Source organism: Aulonocara sp. 'chitande type north' Nkhata Bay, linkage group LG3 (genome assembly GCF_057382095.1).
Source record: "Aulonocara sp. 'chitande type north' Nkhata Bay isolate Kocher_YH1m ecotype deep benthic linkage group LG3, A_spYH_male_GT1.1, whole genome shotgun sequence".
In the NCBI taxonomy this organism is placed as follows: Eukaryota; Metazoa; Chordata; class Actinopteri; order Cichliformes; family Cichlidae; genus Aulonocara; species Aulonocara sp. 'chitande type north' Nkhata Bay.
Genome location: NC_141346.1, coordinates 66,513,959 through 66,538,617, shown reverse-complemented (window position 1 = coordinate 66,538,617; position 24,659 = coordinate 66,513,959). Strand labels below are relative to the sequence as shown.

The 24,659-nt window shown below is 44.5% G+C and overlaps 2 protein-coding genes across 2 annotated transcripts in view; one reads left to right on the top strand and one right to left on the bottom strand.

Annotated features, from left to right (window-relative positions):
• LOC147336670 (uncharacterized) overlaps window positions 1-24,659 on the bottom strand; it is a 239,134-nt gene that overhangs the window by 88,043 nt on the left and 126,432 nt on the right. The gene's annotated exons all lie outside the window — the stretch shown is intronic.
• On the top strand, window positions 2,754-21,848 carry LOC147336675 (protein NLRC3-like). The gene is made up of 6 exons (XM_086285551.1): window positions 2,754-3,267; window positions 7,154-7,230; window positions 7,347-9,138; window positions 10,649-10,825; window positions 16,016-16,192; window positions 21,653-21,848. The coding sequence occupies exons 1-6, from the start codon at window positions 3,158-3,160 to the stop codon at window positions 21,846-21,848; spliced, it is 2,529 nt and encodes an 842-aa protein (XP_086141677.1). The 5' UTR covers window positions 2,754-3,157.

The window sequence follows — 24,659 nt, the reverse complement described above, 5'->3', positions numbered from 1 at the left end:
CAATCGCGCGTCATCGCACCTTTCCATTGACTTTACATGTAAACCTGACGCTCTATTCGCGTCCATCGCGTTCGGTGTGAACACACCGTTAGAAGCGGCCGAATGGGCCGAGGAGTGACACAACACGAAGTGTGGTGACCTTTCTTTTTGAAAGGTCAAGAGAGGGAATGTGGGAATAAAGAAAATACTTTACTGCTACAATATAGCCTTCATCATTAACACTGCATTAAAATGTTTATTAAAGCTACTGGCATTAGACTAAAACTTTTATTAAAGGTGCAGCTATAATCATTGCATACACACATTGCATATTGTGCTCATGAAAGAGTTGATGCTCAGTCTATTCAAGGTCTTAAGCTTCATTGGGCGCGATGTCCCGATGATCTACTGTGTAAGTGACTTGGAGCAGCAGAAGGTTAAACCGCATACATGCTTACAAACACAAAAGATTTAAACATAGGCCAGGCCGAGGGCCTGGAATTCATTTTGCTTCTAACTGCATTTGAGCTGCCTAGTAACAAGTGACAGAAGAAGAGTCAAGAAATTGTAAGTCCCCAGGAATCATCTGGAAGGTGAAACAAATTGCCATGTATGGAAGAATGTGACAGAAAGAGGAACGTCTCTGTCTGTTTTTATGCTGATAGGGTGATGGTGTATATCTGACCCTGGGTGTGTTTAATAAAATTAAAAGTGTTGCTCACACACATAAAGAACATTGAGATCAAGTAAATTAAGATTAATTAAAGATTAAGTAAAGTTAATATAAAGGATAGAAGGATTTTTAGAATAGGATCCTTTACAGGAGAAGATTTCAGGACCACAGCGACTACAGGGGTGGCAAGAATCCTGGAAGCCCCAGACCGAACGGAACCAACCAGAGAAAGGGGAACCAAAAGAAGCACAGAGCACAGAGAACCATAGTTCCAGAAAATGTGTTGTTTAGGAAATTTAAAGCTTGTTAGACACAGGTTAAATGTGAGCATAAAAGTAATGAAGAGTAATGAGAGGGACTTTAGGAATAGTTGTAGGATTTCTATGTTATGTAAATTGCCCAAACACAGTGTTCAGGACGGATATGCTCTACCTGTTAAAGCGGGTGAAGAAACCAGGACTAAGTTTTAAAGATGAAACTCTATAGAGGATGTTTTCCAAAGATTGACAAAATAATCTACGACCTTTTACCAGAAAAGCTAATTGTATCTGTTTGGAGTTTACAGTGAGCACTGAGGGAAGTCAGAAGTGGGTTTAAATTGGGATTCTGGGTAAAAAAGGGGATACAACAACATACAACCCGTTGAGGGGACAGATAGAGTTGGGCAATTGAAAGGTTTCATTTTGTTTAGCATAATCTCTTTTGTTATATTTTAGCCTTTTAACATGCAAGTAAACTTAATGGGATAAATCAGGAATTATGTCGTGTTTCTTAGGAAACACAAAAAGGGGGAGAACTGTCATGTAATCAATATATTCTTAGTGCTTATTTTCTGATTATATTGTTTTATGTACTTTAATAATGAAGGTTTATAAAGCAAGGCCACTTTTGACTCACAAACTAAGTGCTCAGCCAGACTGAAAAACAGGAAGTTAGTGTAGAAATATACAAGCATATTAATAAATACTGGAAGCCAGACAGAAAAGAGGAACTTGTACCATATAAGGAGTTGTTGAAACTGTGTGACGTGTAAAGTACCAAAATGACACCTATATGAGACACATTTTTAGATTCTAATGTTAGAGATCCTGCAACTGCAGAGACCTCTTCCCTCTGACCCCTCCCCAAACCCTCAAACCCTCCTACCCACCTCGACATACAAACTCTGTGTGGCTTCACGTGTTCTGTTGATGTTTACATGATCAAAATAACTTGAACACAAACACAAACAGACAAAGAGGAAGACCGTACCGGAAGGAAAAACACTACAAGTCCCAGCATCCTCTGTGTTTAGGGAGCAGCAGTGAAAGTGAAAGTATTGAGCCTCCGTTGAGAGGAGGAGGAAGGTGGAGCTGAGGCAGGTGAGTGTTAACATGAATATGTTTCTTCTTATGACATAAAATAATTCCACGCTGTTCGTGTCTGTGGGTGAAATGTGAGGCCGGTCGGCTCCTCTGAGCGCTGGTTTCCTGTAAGTAGAGAGGAAGTGAGTTTAGCTGAGCCTCCGTTTAGTGTGAGAGAGCAGGAGGAGAGTGAGAGCTGTGCTGAGGCAGGGTGAGTGTTAACACCGCTCTGACATTACTGTGTCTCTGTGGCGGGAACAACAGGCTCCGTCAGTGGAGGCAAAAATAATCAGACTTTGGTTTTTCAAAGGAAACAACTTTATGTCGGAAGTTCCCGCACGCTCATTGGATAACGATGTGTCAATCCCGAGTTATTAGCCAATGAGCGTGCAGATTCACAGAAAGACCCGCCTTTATCACGGGAAAACTACAATGGCGACAGAAACTCCGTGGGTGGAGTTCAGGGTGACGTTATGAAACTGTGACGTTTGAGCCACTTCCTGTTCTCAGTCCCAGCGTCCTGATCACCGAGGTTTCTGTTGCTCTGATATCTGATATTGATTATATTGGTAAACAGGCTGTAGCATAAACATCAGGTCTGTTCTGAAAACTGGCTTTATTTTTTCAAAGTAAGGGAATATCTGTGGTCTGATACCGTGGGCTCATGGGCTAAGGACTTGGATTGACAAGTCAAGCGCAGATGATTGTGTTGTTTCTTATAAAGGCTTGTGTGTGTGTGTGCCTTCCTGTGTGTGTCCTTGTGTCAGTGGAACTGAATCAGTGTGTTAGAGAAAGTGCTCCTCTGCTGTGCCGTCATCGTGTGGATGCTTCTTTTAAAGTTGGAACTCATGTTTTTATGATCTGCTTCATTTCATTGAACCTTTATTTCTAACCATGAAGTCCCTTTGAGGTTACAGCCTCCTGGTTAGGTTTAGGCTGTTATTGTGCTTCAGGCTGAAATATGAGGAGTAAGGAGTGGGGCTGGTTAGCCCTCATGACCCTCACCATAACACATACGTCACAGGACAGTGTTTACCACAGAAACTCCATGAAATGATCAATGAGAACTTTAGAAACCCGTCAGTGTGATGCTTCCAGTACAACAGCACCTCTGAGTGTGTGTGTTTGCCTCTCAGACTAACTCCACCCTGACATCAAGAAGATGGAGGAAGAGGATGGAGCAGGATCTGCAGCATCCAGCTGTGTGTCTGTGAGGAGTGACTGGTCCAAAGGAATACCTCTAAACTTCAGTAATGAACCTGCAGCAACAATGTAAGAGAGCTGCTGACTCATTTATTCAGTGTAAATAATGATTTTTGATGCAATGGGAGAAGAAAAATGACAAAAACAGTTTTAAAAATAAGGATTAAAATATTACAAACTATGTTTTTGAGTTTCCTGATGTAGCACAAAAATATATGAACATAACTGTATATAGGACAGATATTTACGGTTCTTTTAGGCAGCACCAAAAAACAACAAGACTATTTTTAAGCTGTCTGAGGTAGTGAGTCAACATGTCACACTGGGTCAAAGGTCAGGGAGTAAAAGTGTGTTTTAAAGGAGGTTTAAAAGGAGCGAGTGAAGGAGCCTGTCGAGGTAAATCGTTCCATAACTGATCAGTTGGTGGACCTCTGTGTGAAATCAAGCATCTGGTTCACAGAGAGGATAACCCTCACATGGGCTGTACAACATTATATAGGGAGACAAAAACAGAGATTATCGCTCTCTCGCCATCGCTCTTTCGCATGGACGTGGCAGTCTTGCTGTCTGCTGCGAATCCTCCCCGTACCTCCGTGACCTCGTCTGGTATCTGCTCCCTCCTCTGTAAGAGACAGTGAAGGAAAACATGTCTCTGCCTAGTCTTGAAAATCTAATCTTATCATCCATTGTTCTTCTAGGGCCTCTTCTTCTTGTGGCCTCAGCTAACTGCTAATATTTAAATGGCTAACATTAACATGTGTGCCAGCCAGGTTCACATTTATGATGAACTATGATTAATTAACTGATGTTGAAACTGGAGCTTTACTGACCTCTGAAATTCCTCCTAAAGTGTTGTTCAGTGTTGTGACAGTCAGCTGCTTCAGCTGCTGCTGGGATGGGCTGTGGCAAAGAGAACAGAGAAAATCCAAATCAGAGTTTTTCTCTGAATTAAAAGGAAACAACAATATATTCTACATGGTGAAACTGATGGTTTCTGGTGTTTGGGTCTGTTTTTCTGTATTCATGCAGATAAAGTGTAAACTCAGATGAATTATACCATCAAATGTTAAAGGAAAATATCAGGATGAGTGTCTGTGAGCTGAGAAGGACGTGAAGCGAGCAGTTTATCCCAGAGCTGAAGCTGCTCTGTGTGCAGAGATGAGCTCAGATTCCTGCTGTGATTGATCAACAGTCACAGAAATGTAGACTTGTAGTTATTACTGCAGTATGGTCGCAGCAGATACTGATAAACATGTATTATGAGGATGGATGATCAAGTTTCTCACTCTCTCCTTTAAATCTCAGTTTTTTTCTTCTTCACAGTTTATCTGTTAATTTATTAATGAATAACACTGAAAGAGTTTCTGTTATATTTCCCCTTGAACATCAGCTTATTGGGGCGGCATTAGGAAATAGCCCCCCTCCAAAGAATGAATAAATGAATGATGATAATAATAAAATGATTAAAAAGCAGAGCTCAGAGTGGTAGAATGGTCAAACATGGATCCACGGGTGGTTCAACTGCATTTGGTGACGTGACTAAAGCAAATCTTTCAAATAATCCCACCATCAACGGGATGTTGTCTCCTTTACTACGGTTACTTTACTTGGTCACCGTGTGAGTTTCTTTGAAATGAACCAAATTCTTTTATTTGTTGGTTGTTGCATATTTAACCTCTACAGTCAGGAAAGGAGGAGATGAGGCCTCAACAATGTTGGGTTGTAGCTGTGGTTCAGGTTAGAGTGAGTGTCCATGGAATAAGCGGAGACAGGGACTGCTACAGAGAGGCCAAGTACAGGTTCACTAAGGAAGTGGACATTGCCAAACATCAGCACTCTGAGAAGATGCAGCAGCAGATCTCAGAGAATGACTCGGCCTCTGTGTGGAAAGGTTTTAGGAATATTACAAACTACAAGCCTAAAACCCCCCACTCCACTGATGACTTGCTCTTGGCCAACACCCTCAACGACTTCTACTGTCGTTTTGACGAGCCATCAGGCAGCCTTCACACCTCCAACGGCCCCAACAATAGAGACACTTTGGACACCCATTCCCCCACCTCCCCCCCTCCATAGAGCCATCACCACCTTCAAACTGTTCACCTGCAACACCCGCCCCCTCACCCCACACAAAAGAGGATTTCACACCACCTCCTCCCACCACAACTCTTCATATTCATGAAGAAGGTGTGAGGAAGCAGTTTAAGAGTCTGAATGCTCAGAAAGCTCCCGGCCCAGACGGTGTGTCTCCTGCCACCCTCAGACACTGTGCAAACGAGCTGGCCCCAGTGTTTTCTGGCATCTTCAACTCCTCACTGCAGGCATGTCATGTGCCTGCCTGCTTTAAGTCCTCCACCATAATCCCTGTCCCCAAGAAACCTAGGATCACTGGACTAAATGACTACAGACCCGTGGCTCTGACATCTGTGGTCATGAAGTCATTTGAGCGCCTAGTTCTCTCCCATCTCAAGACCCTCACGGCCCCCCTCCTGGACCCCCTGCAGTTTGCATATAGAGCCAACAGGTCTGTAGACGATGCCATCAACATGGCCCTACACTTCATCCTGCAGCATCTGGACTCCCCAGGAACCTACGCCAGGATCCTGTTTGTGGACTTCAGCTCTGCCTTCAACACCATCCTTCCAGACCATCTCCGAGACAAGCTTTCCCAGATGAATGTGCCTGATCCCATCTGCCGGTGGATCACTGACATCCTGACGGACAGGAAGCAGCACGTGAGGCTGGGAAAGAATGTCTCGGACTCCCGGACCATCAGCACCGGCTCCCCTCAGGGCTGTGTTCTTTCTCCTCTGCTCTTCTCCCTGTACACCAACTGCTGCACCTCCACCCACCAGTCTGTCAAGCTAATCAAGTTCGCAGATGACACCACCGTCATTGGGCTCATCTCGGACGGGGACGAGTCTGCCTACAGGAGAGAGGTTGAACGTCTGGTGTCTTGGTGCAGCCACAACAACCTGGTGCTGAATGCCCAGAAGACAGTGGAGATTATTGTGGACTTCAGGAAGCACACAGCCCCACTCCCCCCCATCATCCTGACTGACACCCCCATCACCTCTGTGGACTCATTCCGCTTCCTGGGTACCACCATCACCCAGGACCTGAAGTGGGAGCCCACCATCACCTCCGTCATCAAGAAAGCCCAGCAGAGGATGTACTTCCTGAGGCAGCTGAAGAAATTCAACCTGCCAACACGGACGATGATGCAATTCTACACTGCAATCATCGAGTCCATCCTCACCTCCTCCATCACCGTGTGGTACGCTGGAGCCACTATCAGGGACAAACAGAGACTGCAGCGTGTTGTGCGCTCTGCTGAGAAGGTGATTGGCTGCAGACTCCCATCTCTGCAGGACCTGTACACCTCCAGGACACTGTGGCGTGCAGCCCGGATCTCAGCTGACCCTTCTCACCCTGGACACAGTCTGTTTGACCTGCTCCCCTCAGGCAGGAGGCTCCGGTCCATTCGCACCAGAACCTCTCGCCACAAGAACAGTTTCTTCCCCTCTGCTGTTGGACACATGAACAATAACCACATGATTGTCCCCGCCACTAACACATGACCCTACGCTGTGTAACTGCATCATTTCATGTTTGGCACTGATCACCACCTGCACTCATGTATATATCTTTCTACGTAGCACTCATAATTCTTATTCTCATGTATATATCTCATGTATATCTCATGCACATATCTTTCTTTCTACATAGCACTTTAATTCTTATTGTCTGCACTGAAGCACCGCAGCAATTTCCTAATGTTGTAAACCTCAACATCTGGCAATAAACCCATTCTGATTTCTGATTTCTGATTTCTAAATGTAAGTCAGTGAACTGGAAACATGACTGTGTTCAAACTTTGTTTTCCTTTTTATAATGAGTCTAATCAAAGGTGGACAGAAGTATCTCCACTGTGACTTTTCTGTGTCACCATCAGAGCTTCTGCACAGTGTGGAGAAAGATCCAGAAGCAGAGCTGGACTGCAGACAGCCAGTCAGAGCAGCTGTGTACAAAGTAAGACTGAACATCTGTCTGCTGATGGACTCATTTCTGAAAACTGGACTTCTTGTGTTGTTCAGACATTGAAGAGTTTTCTTTCTCTTTAGTCTCATTGTTTTTCTTTCTTTCAGCAGATGTTGGTCTGCAGGAGGTTTTAGATGAACATAAGATCAGTCTGAGGAGGAGATGTGAACGTGTGACTGAAGGAAGTGATGAAACAGGAAGTAGAACCCTCCTCAACACCATCTACACTGAGCTCTACATCACAGAGGGACAGAGTGAAGAGGTTCATACCCAACATGAGGTGAGGCAGCTGGAGACAGCTTCCAAGATGGACGCCCTCCATGATGCTCCAATCAGGTGCCAGGACATCTTTAAAGGCTTACCTGACCAACAGAGACCCATCAGAGTGGTTCTGACCAACGGCGTGGCTGGTGTTGGAAAAACCTTCTCAGTGCAGAAGTTCACTCTGGACTGGGCAGAGGGCTTGGAGAACCAACATGTCAGTGTGGTGGTTCTGCTTTCATTCAGGGAGCTGAACCTGATCAGAGGTGAGCAGTACAGTCTTCTGGAGCTGCTCCATGTTTTCCATCCAACATTACAGAAGGTCACAGCAGAGAAGCTGGCTGTCTCTCAGCTTTTGTTCATCTTTGACGGCCTGGATGAAAGCAGACTTTCATTGGATTTCACCAACAGGAAGCTGCTGTCTGATGTCACACAGAAGTCATCAGTCAGCCAGCTGCTGACAAACCTCATCCAGGGGAATCTGCTTCCCTCGGCTCTCGTCTGGATAACTTCCCGACCCGCAGCAGCCAATCAGATCCCTCCTACATGTGTTGACAGGCTGACAGAAGTACGAGGCTTCACTGACGCCCAGAAGGAGGAGTACTTCAGGAGGAGATTCAGTGATGAAGAGCTGTCCAGCAGAATCATCTCCCACATGAAGACATCCAGGAGCCTCCACATCATGTGTAGTATCCCAGTCTTCTGCTGGATCACTGCTACAGTTCTGGAGCACATGTTGACTACAGAGCAGAGAGGAGAGCTGCCCAAGACCCTGACTGACATGTACTCACACTTCCTGCTGGTTCAGACAAAGAGGAAGAAGAACAAGTACCATGAGGGACACGAGACGAGTCCACAGGAGCTGATGGAGGCTGACGGGGAAGTTCTTCTGAAGCTGGGGAGGCTGGCGTCTGAACATCTGGAGAAAGGAAACATCATGTTCTACCAAGAAGACCTGGAGCAGTGTGGTCTGGATGTGACAGAGGCCTCGGTGTACTCAGGAGTTTGTACAGAGATCTTCAAAAGAGAGTGTGTGATCTTCCAGAAACCAGTCTACTGCTTTGTTCATCTGAGCATTCAGGAGTTTCTGGCTGCTGTCTACATGTTCCACTGTCACACCAACAGGAAGACAAAGGTGCTGAAGAACTTTTTGGGACAAAAATACAACGAGTCCTCTCTGGATGATTTCCTTAAACGAGTCATGTATAAATCCCTCCAGAGTAAAAATGGCCACCTGGACCTGTTTGTTCGCTTCCTTCATGGCCTCTGTCTGGAGTCCAACCAGAGACTCTTAGTAGGTCTGCTGGGTCAGACAGAGATCAGTCCAGGAACCATCCAGAGAGTCATCAACAACCTGAAGGAGATGAACAGTTATAAAATCTCTCCTGAAAGAAACATCAACATCTTCCACTGTCTGATGGAGATGAACCATCTCTCATTATTTCAGGAGATCCAAGAGTTCCTGAAGTCAGAGAACAGATCAGAGAAGAAACTCTCTGAGATCCAGTGCTCAGCTCTGGCCTTCATGCTGCAGATGTCAGAGGAGGTTCTGGATGAGTTGGACCTGCTGAAGTACAAAACATCAGAGCGGGGACGACAGAGACTGATTCCAGCTGTGAGGAACTGCAGAAAGGCTGGGTGAGTCCAGATGTGATCATTAACATCATTGATCAATGTAGGTTAGTAGTTTAATGTTGAAAATAAAATCAGATTGTAACCACAAAGTGTTTGTGTCCGTACGCTGCAACCTTCCACACCATTCCTTTATTGTACAGACTCAGCAGCAGCTCCATGGATCCCAAATCCAAGAGTGGAGAACAGATTTGAAGTGTGTCACATCCATGCAGTCACAGCTGTTTCCACCATGTTTCCACTGATATTGATCCTGTTCAATGACACGTTTCATATCAGTGAATATGTTCTTTAGGACGTCCACTGACATGTTTAAGTGTCCTGCTGGAAATCACTCAAATCATCCATGAAATCCATGAAAAATCCTTTTAGTGTTTCTAACTTCACCCTCTGTCCTCTCTCTCTCTCCATCCTCCTCACTGCTTCTTTCACTGATAATCACACATACATCGTATTCAGCTACAAAATAACACAATAATATCATCTGATGATCATTATTATAAGAGCAGGATCCATATTTGATATCAGAGTAACACACTGCTTGGTTATGTGCAGTCATCATCAGTGACTGTGGGTCAAACAGAAGCTCTCTGATTGGTTGCTGACCTTGGTCACCTGTCCACTCTCACCTGTTTGTGTTTGCTCTCTCTTTGCTGTCTCCATCCTCTCTCTCCTTTCTCTCCCTCTCTGTCTTTGTACGTCACTCAGGTCCAATGGAAACAGTGACATTTACAAACCAATCAAAGACAAACTGATCCATGTCAGGTTATAACAATATTCAAAGTGAATACAGGCTGCTGCTGGACACAGACAGGTAACATCATTTTGACTTGCTGTCACCTGGATCTGGACTCATAAACACTGAAGCCCTGAACAGGAATACAAATCATTTTCTGCCAACTAGCGACACAGCAGCAGATAATGGCTCAGAAAGCTCAAATGAGCCAATCATTTCTGTGTTTAGTTCCCCTGAAATCAGATCTGATATCAACAGCTCTGAGTTCATTCATCATTATTGTCCAGTGATGAGATTTCTGCTCCGTTTGGTAACAGTCAGCAGGTTTTTCCTGCGTGTGGACGTGAACAGTCGTACCTGACAGCAGGTAGCAAACAGAGATCATCTTTCCAGCTGGAACTCTTCACTGAGCTGAACTCATTCAAAATGTTCTGGAGTCAAAACAGGAAACAGTCCAAATGTGTGTCTTCACTCTGACTCTGGATCAGATCTCAGTGACAGACTGTGGACATTATGGAAGCCTAAATGTGACACCATCTTCCTCCTTCATCTGCAGATTAACGCCAAACAAAGATTCTCATTAAAAGTCTGCAGGTCTGAGAGAGACTCAATCGTTGTGTCATGTCAAACACAGTAAGAGGAGCTGAAGCACAGATGTGAAGAGCAGATTCATCAGATTATGACCTCACTCTGTTTTGTCTTCATATACATTCAGTCTGTGTTTATAATGCAGATTTTCTGCTTTAATAATAACACGTTTTATATTTTCTATCATCACAGACTGACTGAGTGTCGACTCTCAGAGTCTCACTGTGAAGTTGTGGCCTCAGCTCTGAAGTCCAACCCCTCCCATCTGACAGAGCTGGACATGAGTAACAACAACAACCTCCAGGATTCAGGTGTGAAGCTTCTGTGTGCTGGACTGGAGAGTCCAAACTGTCGACTGGAGACTCTGAGGTGAGTTCACTGACTGTTGTTGTTTTTCTATATTTCAGGTCTTTGATTGATGTTTGAAACTTTCTTTAGTTCCTAAATGTTCAGGATGTGTCTGAAGACAAATGTGAAGAAGTTTGCGTGCTTTCAGAAATGTTGTCTTTCCAAACGACTGAACAACAGTTTTTCCTTTTGGCTCCAAACAGAAGTGACAGACTTGAGCAGGGTTCATTTAAAGGCTGACAGAAGTGGAGTGGTGACGGGGAGATGTTTGACAGGACAGTGTTTCAGCCTCCACAGGTTCATGTTGTGCTCCATCAGTCAGTGAAGATGAAGTCAGTGCTGATGAGGCTGTAGAGTGTGTGAGGGATGTGAATGAGGATGATGAAGATCTGATGATAGCAGATAAAAACAGGCTGCAGAGACTTTGAGCCATACAGGGCACACAGTGTGTGTACAGAACAGCTGAAATCATTATGGAGGCCTCACTGGGATATGGAAGCATCACAGTACAGCTTCAGTGAAGCATTAAAGTCTCTGATATGAGATGAGAAATGAAGCAGCCAGAGCTTTTTCATGAGTGGAAATCCACTGTGACTGTGAGCTGCTGCTACAGCCTCCAGATTATCCAGCAGCTCATCCTGCTCAACATTTCCTCACCAACTTTAATGGAAGTGTGATGTTTTCAGCTGGAGTGATGGTCAGGGTGGCCTCCCTCTCCTCTTCTTCTCCTCTTCCTCTTTCATTTGTAAAGCCACTTCTGCAGCTTTCATTCATTTGGAAGTCCTGTAGCTGAGTTTGGGAGAGACTAACAGCCTCGGCAGCAGAGGGGAGAAAGGCTGTAACACCACCACTTTACTCTGTTCTACCTGTCACATCATTTTATCAGGAAACAAATATGCTCATGTTTTTACTATGTTTGTCTTGAAGATGTAAGAAGATCACATGGTGCTTTTTATTATTGTGTTGGTTTGTTTCCTGTCTCTTGGATGGAGCCCAGCTGTGCGTGGCCCCTGGGCCTGTGGTCAGAGTGTGTGCTGGATAATCCAGCCCAGGATGAGGCCAAACTGACATGGGATGAAATGTCAGTCACATAATTGAGCTTAGTGTAGTTTCATTTCTGCAAAATTTAAAAACAACCAAAACTTTGTTCTGTCTTTTCTATGTTATACTGTAGACTTTCTCTGATACTGTGTCCAAAAGGAGCAGCTTTTACTTTGAAGGGGAGGCGTCTCTGTTTCCTCTTGTGATCAGGAGATATTTTATTTTGTATTCTCACAATCAGTTATCATTGATTAATCATTTACCATTGTTGAATCTGTTGACAGTATAATCTTTTAATTACATCTGTGTTAGTTTGAGCAAATATTAATGCACACTGACTGTTTATATAAAGTTGTTGCACGTTAAAGCAGAGCAGTCACACTATACAGACCCACTAGTCCTGTTGGGCCCTGGCAGGCCTGCGTGGAGTTCTGCACGTACGCTGGCCTCTACTTACATGCACGCACTTATGTAACACACGCACGTTCACCTACACACTTAGTAATAATAGGAGGGTCATCTGAGGACAGTTTTTCTGATAAATACACTTTCACAAAATGCACAATGTAATACACACTTGTTTTTCTCTTAAGAGTAGCAGTGATGTCTATATAAGGGAAAACTTTGGGATAGGCGGGGAATTGTTATCATTTGAGATCATTTCCAGTAAAGATCCAACTGTGATGTCATAAAGGCAATATAAGGAGACTGATGCTTCAGTTGACGAGAAGATTCGATTGCAAATTGTCTTTTCCCACACTAAGTGCACAAAGTGTGTAATAAACATCACTATTTTTGACACCTACTTCGACTTGGGCTTGCTTTCTTCTCTTCCCTAACTCGAACGAACCTTAACAATTCCTGGTGCCGAAACTCCGGGTGGGGAGGAGTTGCAACCTGCAGCTCGTCGTGGAAGGTGACAAAGGGGGCGAAGGCCAGCAGCCTATCTGAGTGACGCCAGGCGACATAAGAAAAGGTGAGTGCCACCTGTTGATTTTTATCCAAAGGCGCTATATTGGAAGTTAAAACTAAATTTAATTAAATAATATTCACTCAGTCTGGGCTTCTGGCGTTGGTCCATAGTGATTTTGACTAATTAGTTTTAAAATAGGGCATAGTAGTCTGACTAAATTCATTGTTGTTCATTTTGGGGGTGAATTTTGAGTTAAGAAGTTATGTGTTTAAGTTAATACGGTTTAAGGTGTGTGGAAACAAATAAATACGGTTTAAGAGGTTTAACTGTGGGTTGACTGGGAATGCCAGCCAGTCAATCGGTAGTGTAGGGATAATTTGGTTTTGATTGGGTAGCAAAAACGCGGTTTTGGGTCTCAGGTAATTAAACTGGAGGGCAGGGTACCCACAGTGAGGCTTTTAAAATAAGTAAATTTGATTAGGACTGGGGCGCGGCCCCTAAGAATGCAGGCTGTTCAGCGTTTTGGCAGACGCCACATGCAACGGACGCGTTGTTATGTTTAAGCTCGGTTTGGTCTACCGAGGGCACTTGGGACGCCCTTAATGGCCAGGCATTCTAGGAGTGAGTGTCTTATACTGCATTAATTGGCAGGTAGAGTCGCGGACCGGCTGCCTCCTATTTAAACGTCAGGAGCTTGTGAACTTTAAGTAAAGCCAAAAGCGTGATCTGGGATATTTCACGCCGCTGGTGGAGATCCGGGTGTCCGGGCGGGGAAGCAGTTTTAAAGTACTAGAACTTAGTAATGAGGCCGTTTTCAAGGCGGCGTACTTGAGACGGGTAATTGATCAGCAAGAGCGAGGCTCTGGGCTGAAAGATGCTTTTAAATTAGTCAAAAATTTAGCAACACCAGCAGAGAAATAGAGAAGTGAGATAAAGTTGTTCTGGCATATGGTGTTTTCTTAGGAATTCGAGCGCTATCGGGAGGGCGTTCCCGAGGTGTGTATTGACCAGCAAGGCGAGGCCTGGGCTATAGGTGCTTTTAAATTAGTCAAAAAAGTTAGGAGTAACCTCTTCTGGTATATGACGTCTATGGGGCCCGTGTATACTGTATATAAATTACTCGTGTGTCTGTGCATTTAAAAGTGTAAATTGTATAAACTGTCTTGTGTTGTTGAATTTTTTCTGTGTGGATTCAGAGTGTGAAAAAACGAAAACGCCTTTCTCTTCTCTCGCTCTCAGGGATCAGAGAGTGTGTGTGTATCTCTCCCAGAGGGGAGGGGTTGTGTGGTGCTGCGCAGTAGCGGGCACACGCGCGCGAGTACGAGCGGAGTGTGTGTGTGTACAGCTGCGGCCCTATTTCTCCCTTTCTGTCCTTCTGAGCTTCTTTTCGTTAGGTGAAGGCGGGTCTCAGAAGTATGGTTGAAAGATTTCAGTATATTAAATAAACTAAACCTTGTAGTCTTGTGTTGGTGATTTCCTAATGTGATTATGGTTTAATAGAATTCCATGAGTAATGATCCCTTGTGTAAAACTCCAGTAAGGTAGGAGTGCGGGGATAAATATCTTGACAAGATTTGAGAACTTTGGGTGATTGTTGGGAGATTTTTAGTTGGGTCGTATTTCTTTCTCTACCTGGAGAAGGCAGAGATCTGTGCTCTATTTGATGTTGTGTAAATAAAGCTTTTAAAAGTTGGTTGAGTCTCTCGTATAAGGAGGGAAAACGGTGCATGGTAGATTGTTTGGATTATTCTTGTATGTGAAGACTTTGTAGTTGTTAGGGAAGTGAATGTGACAGTGAATTTTCGCTGGCTTTGCGTGCTTAAAACTGTTATATTAGACGTTTGTCAAGCTTTGAGCTTGAAAGGAGGATTAGAGGGTGTGTGTGTGTGTCTGTGGGCGGTCTCTCTCTCTCAGGCTGGAGCCTAGCGGAAGTTCGGCTTGACCAGCTTGTGAGATTCTGACTGCCGAAAGGAAAATACAACGAGGCAACCCCTAGGGGAGGAGCCTAAGACCAGCCATTTTGGTAAGGTAAGTGAGGTCAAAAAGCAAAATGGCTGAAGAGGAAAAGGCGACCCCTGGAGGGGGAAAGAGATACAAGCCACTGAAGGAGCAAATACAGGAATTGAAGAAAGCCATTAAAATGACTGAAGGGACGTCTTCAAAAGAGATTGCTCGTCAGTGTCAGGATTTAGAAAAAGAAGTGAAGGAATTATGTGAAAATCAACAGAAGACATTGGAGGACAGAATCCCTCTGCACTCCCTCTTTCAACGACAAGGGGAGAAATGTGAAGAGAGAATCAAGGAGCTTGAAGAGGAATCTTTAGGACGTTTCCAGGGGAGAAAAATAAAGGCTGAAAAGAAACTTATGATGGAAAAACAAAGTAAGTATTGTAAGCTTATGATTATCTCCCAAGGTGTTTCCCACTGGATGCAAGAGGAAGTGAACGACATCCAGCCAGCCTTAAAAAAGGAAGCTGAGGCTGAGGGAAAGCTATATCCCAGCCTGAAGGACTTCCTGAGTGGCCCACCCCCACCTTATATTTGTCCAGTGGTGGCCCTGGAGGGTGGTACTATGTGGGGGCCGGAAGGAAAAACAGGAAAAGTGACAGGTGGAATTGTCAACTTACAGGAGAATCCTCCACCATCGACATCTGCTCCAGCCACAGTGGAGGCAGACACAGGAGTAGTGCAGCCACAATCAGGGGTACCTGCACAGAAAGCAATGCAGTCTCAATCAGCGGCAGGTTGGATGATGGAAGCAAATGAGTGTGTGATGTTCTTTCAGTGTTGCACTTTGTAGACGCTCCCTGAGCACTGGTCTCACAGCCAGCTGCACATAGAGACCAGTGTTGTTAGTCCAGGTCAGAAGATGACTTGTTGGAATGAAAATGAGCTTGTAGTTTGTCTGCTTTAATAATGTGACTGGAAAAAGGTGTTGGACTTCAAATATGTCCATTTCTTTCACACTTCACCTTTAAAAGTGAAGCCTTGTGGTTCCTGGAAGGAAAAACACGACTTTTTCAAGTCTTTGTCCTGTTTTTATGAGAAATGTACGACTTTAATGTGAAACATTCAGAGTTTTTTCTCTTGTTGTGTTTGTTTGAAGCTGCGTCCTGTTGGCTTCAGCTGTTTGGAGTTTCCATTTTCTAAACTTCTACATTCTGAACCTTCTTCAGCTCTGAACAGATGATGAAACACTGAATGATTTCAAGCTCACACTTTGTCTAATAAACTTACATCTTTCATTCTTTACACAGATTGATGGACTGTGGTTTGTCAAAGATCAGCTGTGATTATCTGGCAGCAGCACTGAAATCCAACCCCTCCCATCTGAGACAGCTGAACCTGAGCTGGAACAACAAGCTGCAGGATTCAGGAGTGAAGCATCTGTGTGGTTTCCTGGAGAGTCCAGGATGTGGACTTGAAACTCTGAGGTCAGTCAGCATGTTTTAGTTGTGCTGAGATGAATATGATGTGAAAGTTGTGCTGACACTAAACTGCAGACATCAGGCTGATATTATACTGATCCACACTGAGGATCTTCATGGTAAAGTCTGTTTTCTTCTTCTCTGGTTTAGTCCATTGACTGCAGCAGAACAATGTTCACATTTCAAGCAGTGAGACTCAACGTATGGCCCGCGGCCCACACGCGGCCTGCCCACCTTTCCTGATTCAGAGAGAGGGGACCCTGATTAACTGTGTAGTGTTCTTCCTCACAGTTCTAAGCATCAGACACAACAATGAATAATCCACAGCTGACTGTCTTTAGCAGGTCAAAGGTCACGGCACACAGCAGACAGTGGGAAATATTATAATTCTGATCATTTATCAGCACATATCCATATGTATAAAAACAAAGCTGACACTGTGAGACTTGATCAGAGGTGTGATCATCACAGCAGAGGCCTTTGTGTCAAAGTCACTGAGGATCAAACAGAAACACATGAAGCAGATTTTCCTGTTCTGGCTTTTTATAGCAGATAACCTTCAAAATATTCTGCAGTCCATCAAAAACTGAAGCAAACCATGAATCAACATGTGAACATGAGCTGATGCTGCTGAAGTGAAGCAAAGTTACAGAGGTTTGATTACAGACACAGCTGAGAGTTTGTAATCTGTCATCATTTTAAAAGGTTTAAATTTCTTCAGTATTGAACAGCAGAAATGAGGCTTTGTTTTCGGAGGCCGACAGCAGTGAACACAACAGCAGACTGGTGCGTAATAAGCAGTGAATAATGCAGGAAACAGATTTTTGAAGGTAAACTGTTCTTGAAGTACACTGAGAGAGAGAGAGCTGTGTAGGAAGTAAACGTCAAAGTCAGAGAGAATTCATGACGATGTTCATCAAACGTAAAGCGTAGTTTGGATCTTCTTCTGCTGCTGGTTCAGTCAGTTTTGGTTGGAGACAGATGAAACCTGCAGTTTCAGGATCTGTGAGCTTTCCACTTTCAGCCCAGACGGCGTGTCCGTGTACGTGCCGTCGAGTGAACGATCCACGCTCTGTGTTTCCATCTTTGTGTGTTTAGCTGCTCTCATTTACTGTTTTGTCTGTTTGGTTGTTGTTGAAATACTTTTGGGAGCTTTAACCTGAGATTCTGGCAAAATACATTTATATTAAAAATCGATTCAGGATTGAATGAATCAACATCGCTTTATTCAAATTAAAACCATTTAAATAGGAAAATCCATTTTTTTACACCCGCCTCTAATGCTGGGTAATGTCAGCTGGTCCATGTGCAGCTGGCTGTGAGGCTCAGGGAGCGTCTACAAAGTGCAACACTGAAAGAACATCATCCATAAATATAGACTGGACTCTCATACAGCGAGACTCAAATGCCTTTAAACATCAGCTTATCCTGCTGATCCAAGTCCAACACTGAGTTTGTAAAAACATGTTTGTCAATCATTTTGTTTGGTTTCTGAGGAAAATGATTCAATAACTTGCTGCTAAGTCAAAGGAGCTTGCAAAGAAAAGCGTCTGGACTTCTTTAAGTTACTTGAAGACGTTTCACCTCTCATCCGAGAAGCTTCTTCAGTTCTAAGGTCAAATGGTGGAGAGTCCCAGATATAAACCTAGTGGGAGTGATCCCCCACAGAGGGACAAAAGGACCCCCTGATGATCCTCTAATCGCCTGAGCCAAGGTGTGAAACTGGGTGTGGGCCCCAATCAGCCAGAGTTTCGGGTGGGTTCATTGTGAAACCTGGCCCCACCTTATCATGCAAATTCCTGAGATCAGATGTCCCAGGATGTGAGTGGGCGTTAAGGCGTCTGGGAAGGGATCTCAAAACTGGATTGTAGATGGCAGAGAGTTGGTGTCGTAAACCCCCGCCTCTGTTCAAAGATGGTCGCTCACAGTGGACATAGATGGCTTCTTTCATTCCTCTTTCAAACCATCTGTCCTCTCTGCTTCTCGGATGAGAGTTGAAACGTCTTCAAGTAACTTAAAGAAGTCCAGACGCTTTTCTTTGCAAGCTCCTTTGACTACGATGACCTGGATGACTGAGAACCTTCACAGACATATTGCCGTACATTTTGGGAGGAACACCCTTCAACTGGTGCGGGAGTATGAAAGGGAATCAAGGAAACTAGCGGATTATAGGAACCATCTCCGTTTCAACCTAAGATGTAGACAAAGCAGAGTTGTTCCTAAGAGCCTGCGCCTTGGATCCACTGTCAGGGGATACAGAGCAGACTTGATTCTACAGAGAGCACAAAATCACCTTTTAAGTGAAAGGATAAGACAGGTCCATTTCACCATAGATGCCCTCCAGATCAAGATCAGCCAGACCCTGCAGGAACTGGAAATCCTTCTACCCTCTCCAATCTTAGAAGAGGTTTACAAGTTTGTGGACAAGGCTCAGCGGGCCCAACACTCTAAAGGAAAAGAAAGACAACGCAGGAAATTTCACACCTTGCTTTCAAAAACACACACTCCTCATCCTGAACCTACACAACCCAGAGAAGAAAATACACCTGAAGTCAGTCAGGAGAAATGGGTTAAGAACTTTTCAGACAGGATTCTCACTGAACCTGAAAAGAGAGTATTAGCCAAAGGACTCAATTTTGCCATTTCTCCACAACAGTTGCCCATAGTGGACCTCATCACAGCCACAGAATCTGCCATACGGATTAATAAATTATCACAGACAGAAGCAGAGCAAATCAGGATGAAAGTCTCAGCCACACTCTCCAGTGCCAAAGTCCCTCCATCCAACCTCACAATACATGAAAAGAAGGCCGTCGCTTCCCTGAGCAAAGACCACAACATCACTGTTTTACCAGCTGATAAGGGAAGATGCACCGTGGTCCTAAACACTACAGATTACCATACAAAGATCACTACTCTCCTCAGTGACAACAATACCTACGAAACCTTAAAGCAAGACCCCACAAGCAGCTACAAAAAGAAAGTTATAGCTTGCCTTCAAGACTTTGAAAAGGACAAAATTATTGACCGCCTTACATATCACCGCCTTTACCCAGGGGGTGCCATACCCTGCATCTACGGACTTCCTAAAATCCCCAAGGAAGCTGTCCCACTCAGACCCATAGTCAGTAGTATAAACTCAGCCACTTATAACATTGCTAAACACCTTGCTACCATCCTTGCTCCTCTCGTGGGGAACACCCCACACCACATCAAGAACTCCACCGACTTCACCGACAAGGTCCAGAAACTTACACTGGATCCAGATGAAACCATGGTGTCCTTTGATGTAGTCTCTCTCTTCACTTGCATACCCACCACGGAGGCCGTGGAGACTGTCAGAAAATGACTACGAGAAGACAGCTCCTTGGAGGACAGGACCAACTTCACACCCGATCAGATTTGCACCCTGTTAGACCTCTGCCTCACCACTACATATTTCAAATACAACGAAGGCTTTTACAGACAAAAACATGGCTGTGCCATGGGCTCCCCCGTGTCACCTATTGTAGCCAACCTTTACATGGAGGAAGTGGAAAGAAAGGCTCTTGGGTCTTTCAAAGGAAGAGTACCCAGCCACTGGTATAGATATGTGGACGACACCTGGGTCAAAATCAAGACACAAGAAGTGGAATCCTTCACTGCGCACATTAACGCTGTGGATAAAAACATCAAGTTCACCAGGGAAGACACAAAGGACAACTGTTTGCCTTTCCTGGACTGCGCTGTGCACATTGAAGAGAACGGCAACCTCAACATCGAAGTTTACCGGAAGCCCACACATACGGACCAGTACCTCCTCTTTGACTCCCATCACCTTCTGGAACACAAACTTGGAGTAATTAGGACCCTACACCACCGGGCAGAACATGTTCCCTCTAAGCCTGAAGGAAAAAAGAAGGAACACACACATGTAAAGGAAGCACTCAAAACGTGCGGCTATCCTACATGGGCGTTCTTAAAGTCAGCAAAGAAGACCAGACACCAGCGAGGGAGGATAAGAAGGACAGACGCAACAATATTGTCATCCCCTATGTAGCCGGTGTATCAGAGAAACTCAGGAGAGTTTTCTCCAAGCACGACATCCCGGTGTACTTCAGACCAAGCAACACACTCAGACAGAAACTGGTTCACCCGAAAGACAAAACTCCTAAACACAAGCTTAACAATGTGGTGTATGCTGTACAGTGCATTGGAGAGACCAAACAGCCACTTCACAAGCGCATGGCACAACACAGAAGAGCCACCTCCACAGGACAAGACTCAGCAGTCCATCTGCATCTTAAGGATAAAGGACACTCTTTCGAGGAGGCCAATGTTCACATTTTGGACAGAGAGGACAGATGGTTTGAAAGAGGAGTGAAAGAAGCCATCTATGTCCACTGTGAGCGACCATCTTTGAACAGAGGCGGGGTTTACGACACCAACTCTCTGCCATCTACAATCCAGTTTTGAGATCCCTTCCCAGACGCCTTAACGCCCACTCACATCCTGGGCCATCTGATCTCAGGAATTCGCATGATAAGGTGGGGCCAGGTTTCACAATGAACCCACCCGAAACTCTGGCTGATTGGGGCCCACACCCAGTTTCACACCTTGGCTCAGGCGATTAGAGGATCATCAGGGGGTCCTTTTGTCCCTCTGTGGGGGATCACTCCCACTAGGTTTATATCTGGGACTCTCCACCATTTGACCTTAGAACTGAAGAAGCTTCTCGGATGAGAGGTGAAACGTCTTCAAGTAACTTAAAGAAGTCCAGACGCTTTTCTTTGCAAGCTCCTTTGACTACGATGACCTGGATGACTGAGAACCTTCACAGACAACTTGCTGCTAATACACAACATTTCATCATATTTCCTCATAACCCTGTTTTGTCTGACCATTTGATCCCATTTGAATTTGCAATAAAGGATCCACAGAGTTTGGTGACAATAATGACAGTAGATGTTTGTGTGAAAGTGCTGGAAGCAAATGAGTGTGTGATGTTCTTTCAGTGTTGCACTTTGTAGACGCTCCCTGAGCACTGGTCTCACAGCCAGCTGCACATAGAGACCAGTGTTGTTAGTCCAGGTCAGAAGATGACTTGTTGGAATGAAAATGAGCTTGTAGTTTGTCTGCTTTAATAATGTGACTGGAAAAAGGTGTTGGACTTCAAATATGTCCATTTCTTTCACACTTCACCTTTAAAAGTGAAGCCTTGTGGCTCCTGGAAGGAAAAACACGACTTTTTCAAGTCTTTGTCCTGTTTTTATGATAAATGTACGACTTTAATGTGAAACATTCAGAGTTTTTTCTCTTGTTGTGTTTGTTTGAAGCTGCTTCCTGTTGGCTTCAGCTGTTTGGAGTTTCCACTTTCTAAACTTCTACATTCTGAACCTTCTTCAGCTCTGAACAGATGATGAAACACTGAATGAGTTCAAGCTCACACTTTGTCTAATAAACTTACATCTTTCATTCTTTACACAGATTGGAGAACTGTGGTCTGTCAGAGATCCGCTGTGATTATCTGGTAGCAGCACTGAAGTCCAACCCCTCCCATCTGAGAGAGCTAGAGCTGAGCTGGAACACCAACCTGCAGAATTCAGGAGTGAAGCATCTGTGTGGTTTCCTGGAGAGTCCAGGATGTGGACTTGAAACTCTGAGGTCAGTCAGCATGTTTTAGTTGTGCTGACACTAAACTGCAGACATCAGGCTGATATTATACTGATCCACACTGAGGATCTTCATGGTAAAGTCTGTTTTCTTCTTCTCTGGTTTAGTCCATTGACTGCAGCAGAACAATGTTCACATTTCAAACCTTCAAAGAAGAAGAAAAATCCTCCACTGGATAATTCACTGTGAAACTCTCCAACTCTTCATTCCACCTTAAAGTCTGTCTGACACTGAAATCCAAAGCAAAATGTGCGTTTGCTTTACAGACAGCAGTCCAACACAAACATACACACATCATCCAAAACACAGTCCAACATCCAAATCTCCTCCACTGCCAGCATGAATGATGGGAAAGAGAAGGAGGAACACTCTGACATTCAGGGTTAGAATGAGTTTCATGAAGCAGACTGTGAAGATCAAAGCTGCATTAGAAAGCTTACATGAATGAATGAGTGGACAGAAGTGGACAGAGATCATCTGAAGCACTTCAAAGGCTTTAAATCAGCACATTTCTCTTTATTCTTTATCAACTCTGTTAGTTTCTCTCAGTTTTCTGTGGAATGAAGCTAACAGCAGGCTAATAAGATGCTGACCAATAGGTTTCTATTAAAGGTTGTAATTTGTATATGAAAAAGTGCTTTGGCTCAGCAGGGATCAGCTTACAGGTAGAATACAGCTGCTGGATGGGATTAGCATGTCATAGCTATCTACCAAACTGCTAACTGGGGGATTTCAGGCCATCTATGGATCATTTTTGCTAACTGTTTATTCAGCTTAGGCTCACAGGGCTGCAGCCTGTGCCCTAGCTGTCATAGGGCAAGAGGCGTGGTCCACCTGCACAGGTGAGCAGTCCATCACAGGGCCAGCAGAGAGAGACAGAGAAGCACTCTCTCACATCCACACCTACAGCCAATTTAGAAGCACCAGTGAACATAAGCAGCATTTCATTGGACTGTGGGAGAACATCCAACCTCCACAGAAAGGCCAACAAGCTTCAACCTACAACCTTCTTGCTTTAAGGCACTAGTGCGAACCACTTTCCCCATTTCAGCCCAAATCCTGCATCTTCCTGTTTCTGACTCCAGGCCAGCTCCACTAACACTTTCTCATCAGACACTGCCACCTAGTGGAGGAAGTCTTAGTTCCATTTGAAGCTTCAGATTACAGTTAGTTCCTTTACAAAGAGGTGGAGGTGGTGGGGCCACAGCACCATCATCACTGAGTGCCATAGGACACTTAACCCTTGTTTCCATATGCTGGGAACTTCCTGTTGTTCCAAGGAGGACTGGAAAATGTGTGAAAACCTCCCAGTCACTTCCTCACAGCACACTTCAATCATTTCCCTCCCACAGCATCAGGACCAGGGCTTTTTCTCTCTTTGGTCCCACTAAGAGATTTCCACACAAACACCTCATCAGTGGGACTCTCAGAGCTACCAGCCCTTTGCTACAATCACAAAGCTCTTCATTGAAATCAATGATATCAAAGCTGGAATCAAATGAGTCCAAGTCTTCTGCTGATTCAGCATCACATTCATCTTTGCTCCTTGTCCTGCATCCCCACCATGGACTTCATTCCTTTCCAAGCCAGCCTTGAGTGTCCTTTATTCAGCTCATCCTCTGCTTTACTTTTACACCTGATTTTAGCTGCTTTATCTCTCTTTCAACAAGTTTCTGTGCCTCAATCTTTTTCTTCTCTCCCTCATAACAAGACAGCTTCTTCTGCCTGAGAACATGTTGGAGTGATTTACTAATCCAGGACTACTTATTGGGGAAAATACTTCCTGTTTTCAAAGTAATCCCCATTTTTCCCAGAAAGAAATGTAAGTAGAAATCGATGATCTAAGTGAGAACATGAGCCTTTAAAACGTCACCGTGGGTGCAGTCAAAGCAGTCCCTCAGTCCCAGTATAGAGTCTTTGGTCCAGACTGGAACAACTGTGTGCCCAGTTTGAGCTCTCTTCAGTCCTGTGACCTGACAGACCCAGAGGGGCCATCACATCACATTTAGAAGCTCCCCTGATACAGCCACAACACATGTCCAACACTTAGTCTGTCTTGTTGGACCAACTGGAAGAAATGATTCAAGGACTTAGTCACAGAACAGAGATTCAAATCTCCAAAATCCAACTGGCTGCATCAGGACATATAGTCTGAAACTCTGCACAGTTTCCTGTTTGAAGCTGCTTCCTGTTGGCTTCAGCTGTTTGGAGTTTCCATTTTCTAAACTTCTACATTCTGAACCTTCTTCAGCTCTGAACAGATGATGAAACACTGAATGATTTCAAGCTCACACTTTGTCTAATAAACTTACATCTTTCATTCTTTATACAGATTGAGGCTCTGTGGTTTGTCAGAGATCAGCTGTGATTATCTGGCAGCAGCACTGAAGTCCAACCCCTCCCATCTGAGAGAGCTGGACCTGTACGGAAACAACCTGAAGGATCCAGATGTGAAGCAGCTGTCTGATCTTCAGCAGAGTCCAGACTACAGACTGGAGACTCTGGTGTAAGTAGAGTGATGGAGTGAGTGGGTGGTGCTGTCAGCAGTATTGTACTAAACACAGTCAGTATGAAACAAAGATCCAGTGTTTCCTGTAAAGCTGCAGCTTCTCAGTGAAGCTGTGAGAGGAGAATGGTGACAGGCTTCAGGATTGGACACAAACACTTCCTGTTTCTGACCTTTATGGTCACCATAGTAACGGCTGACACGCTCTGATCAAACACTGTCAACAGCCAATCAGCTCTCTGAACAAAGCAGCACGCAGACCAATGACTGCATTCATTTCCAAGTTTAAAGCAGTGAAGAACACAGTCTGTAGGT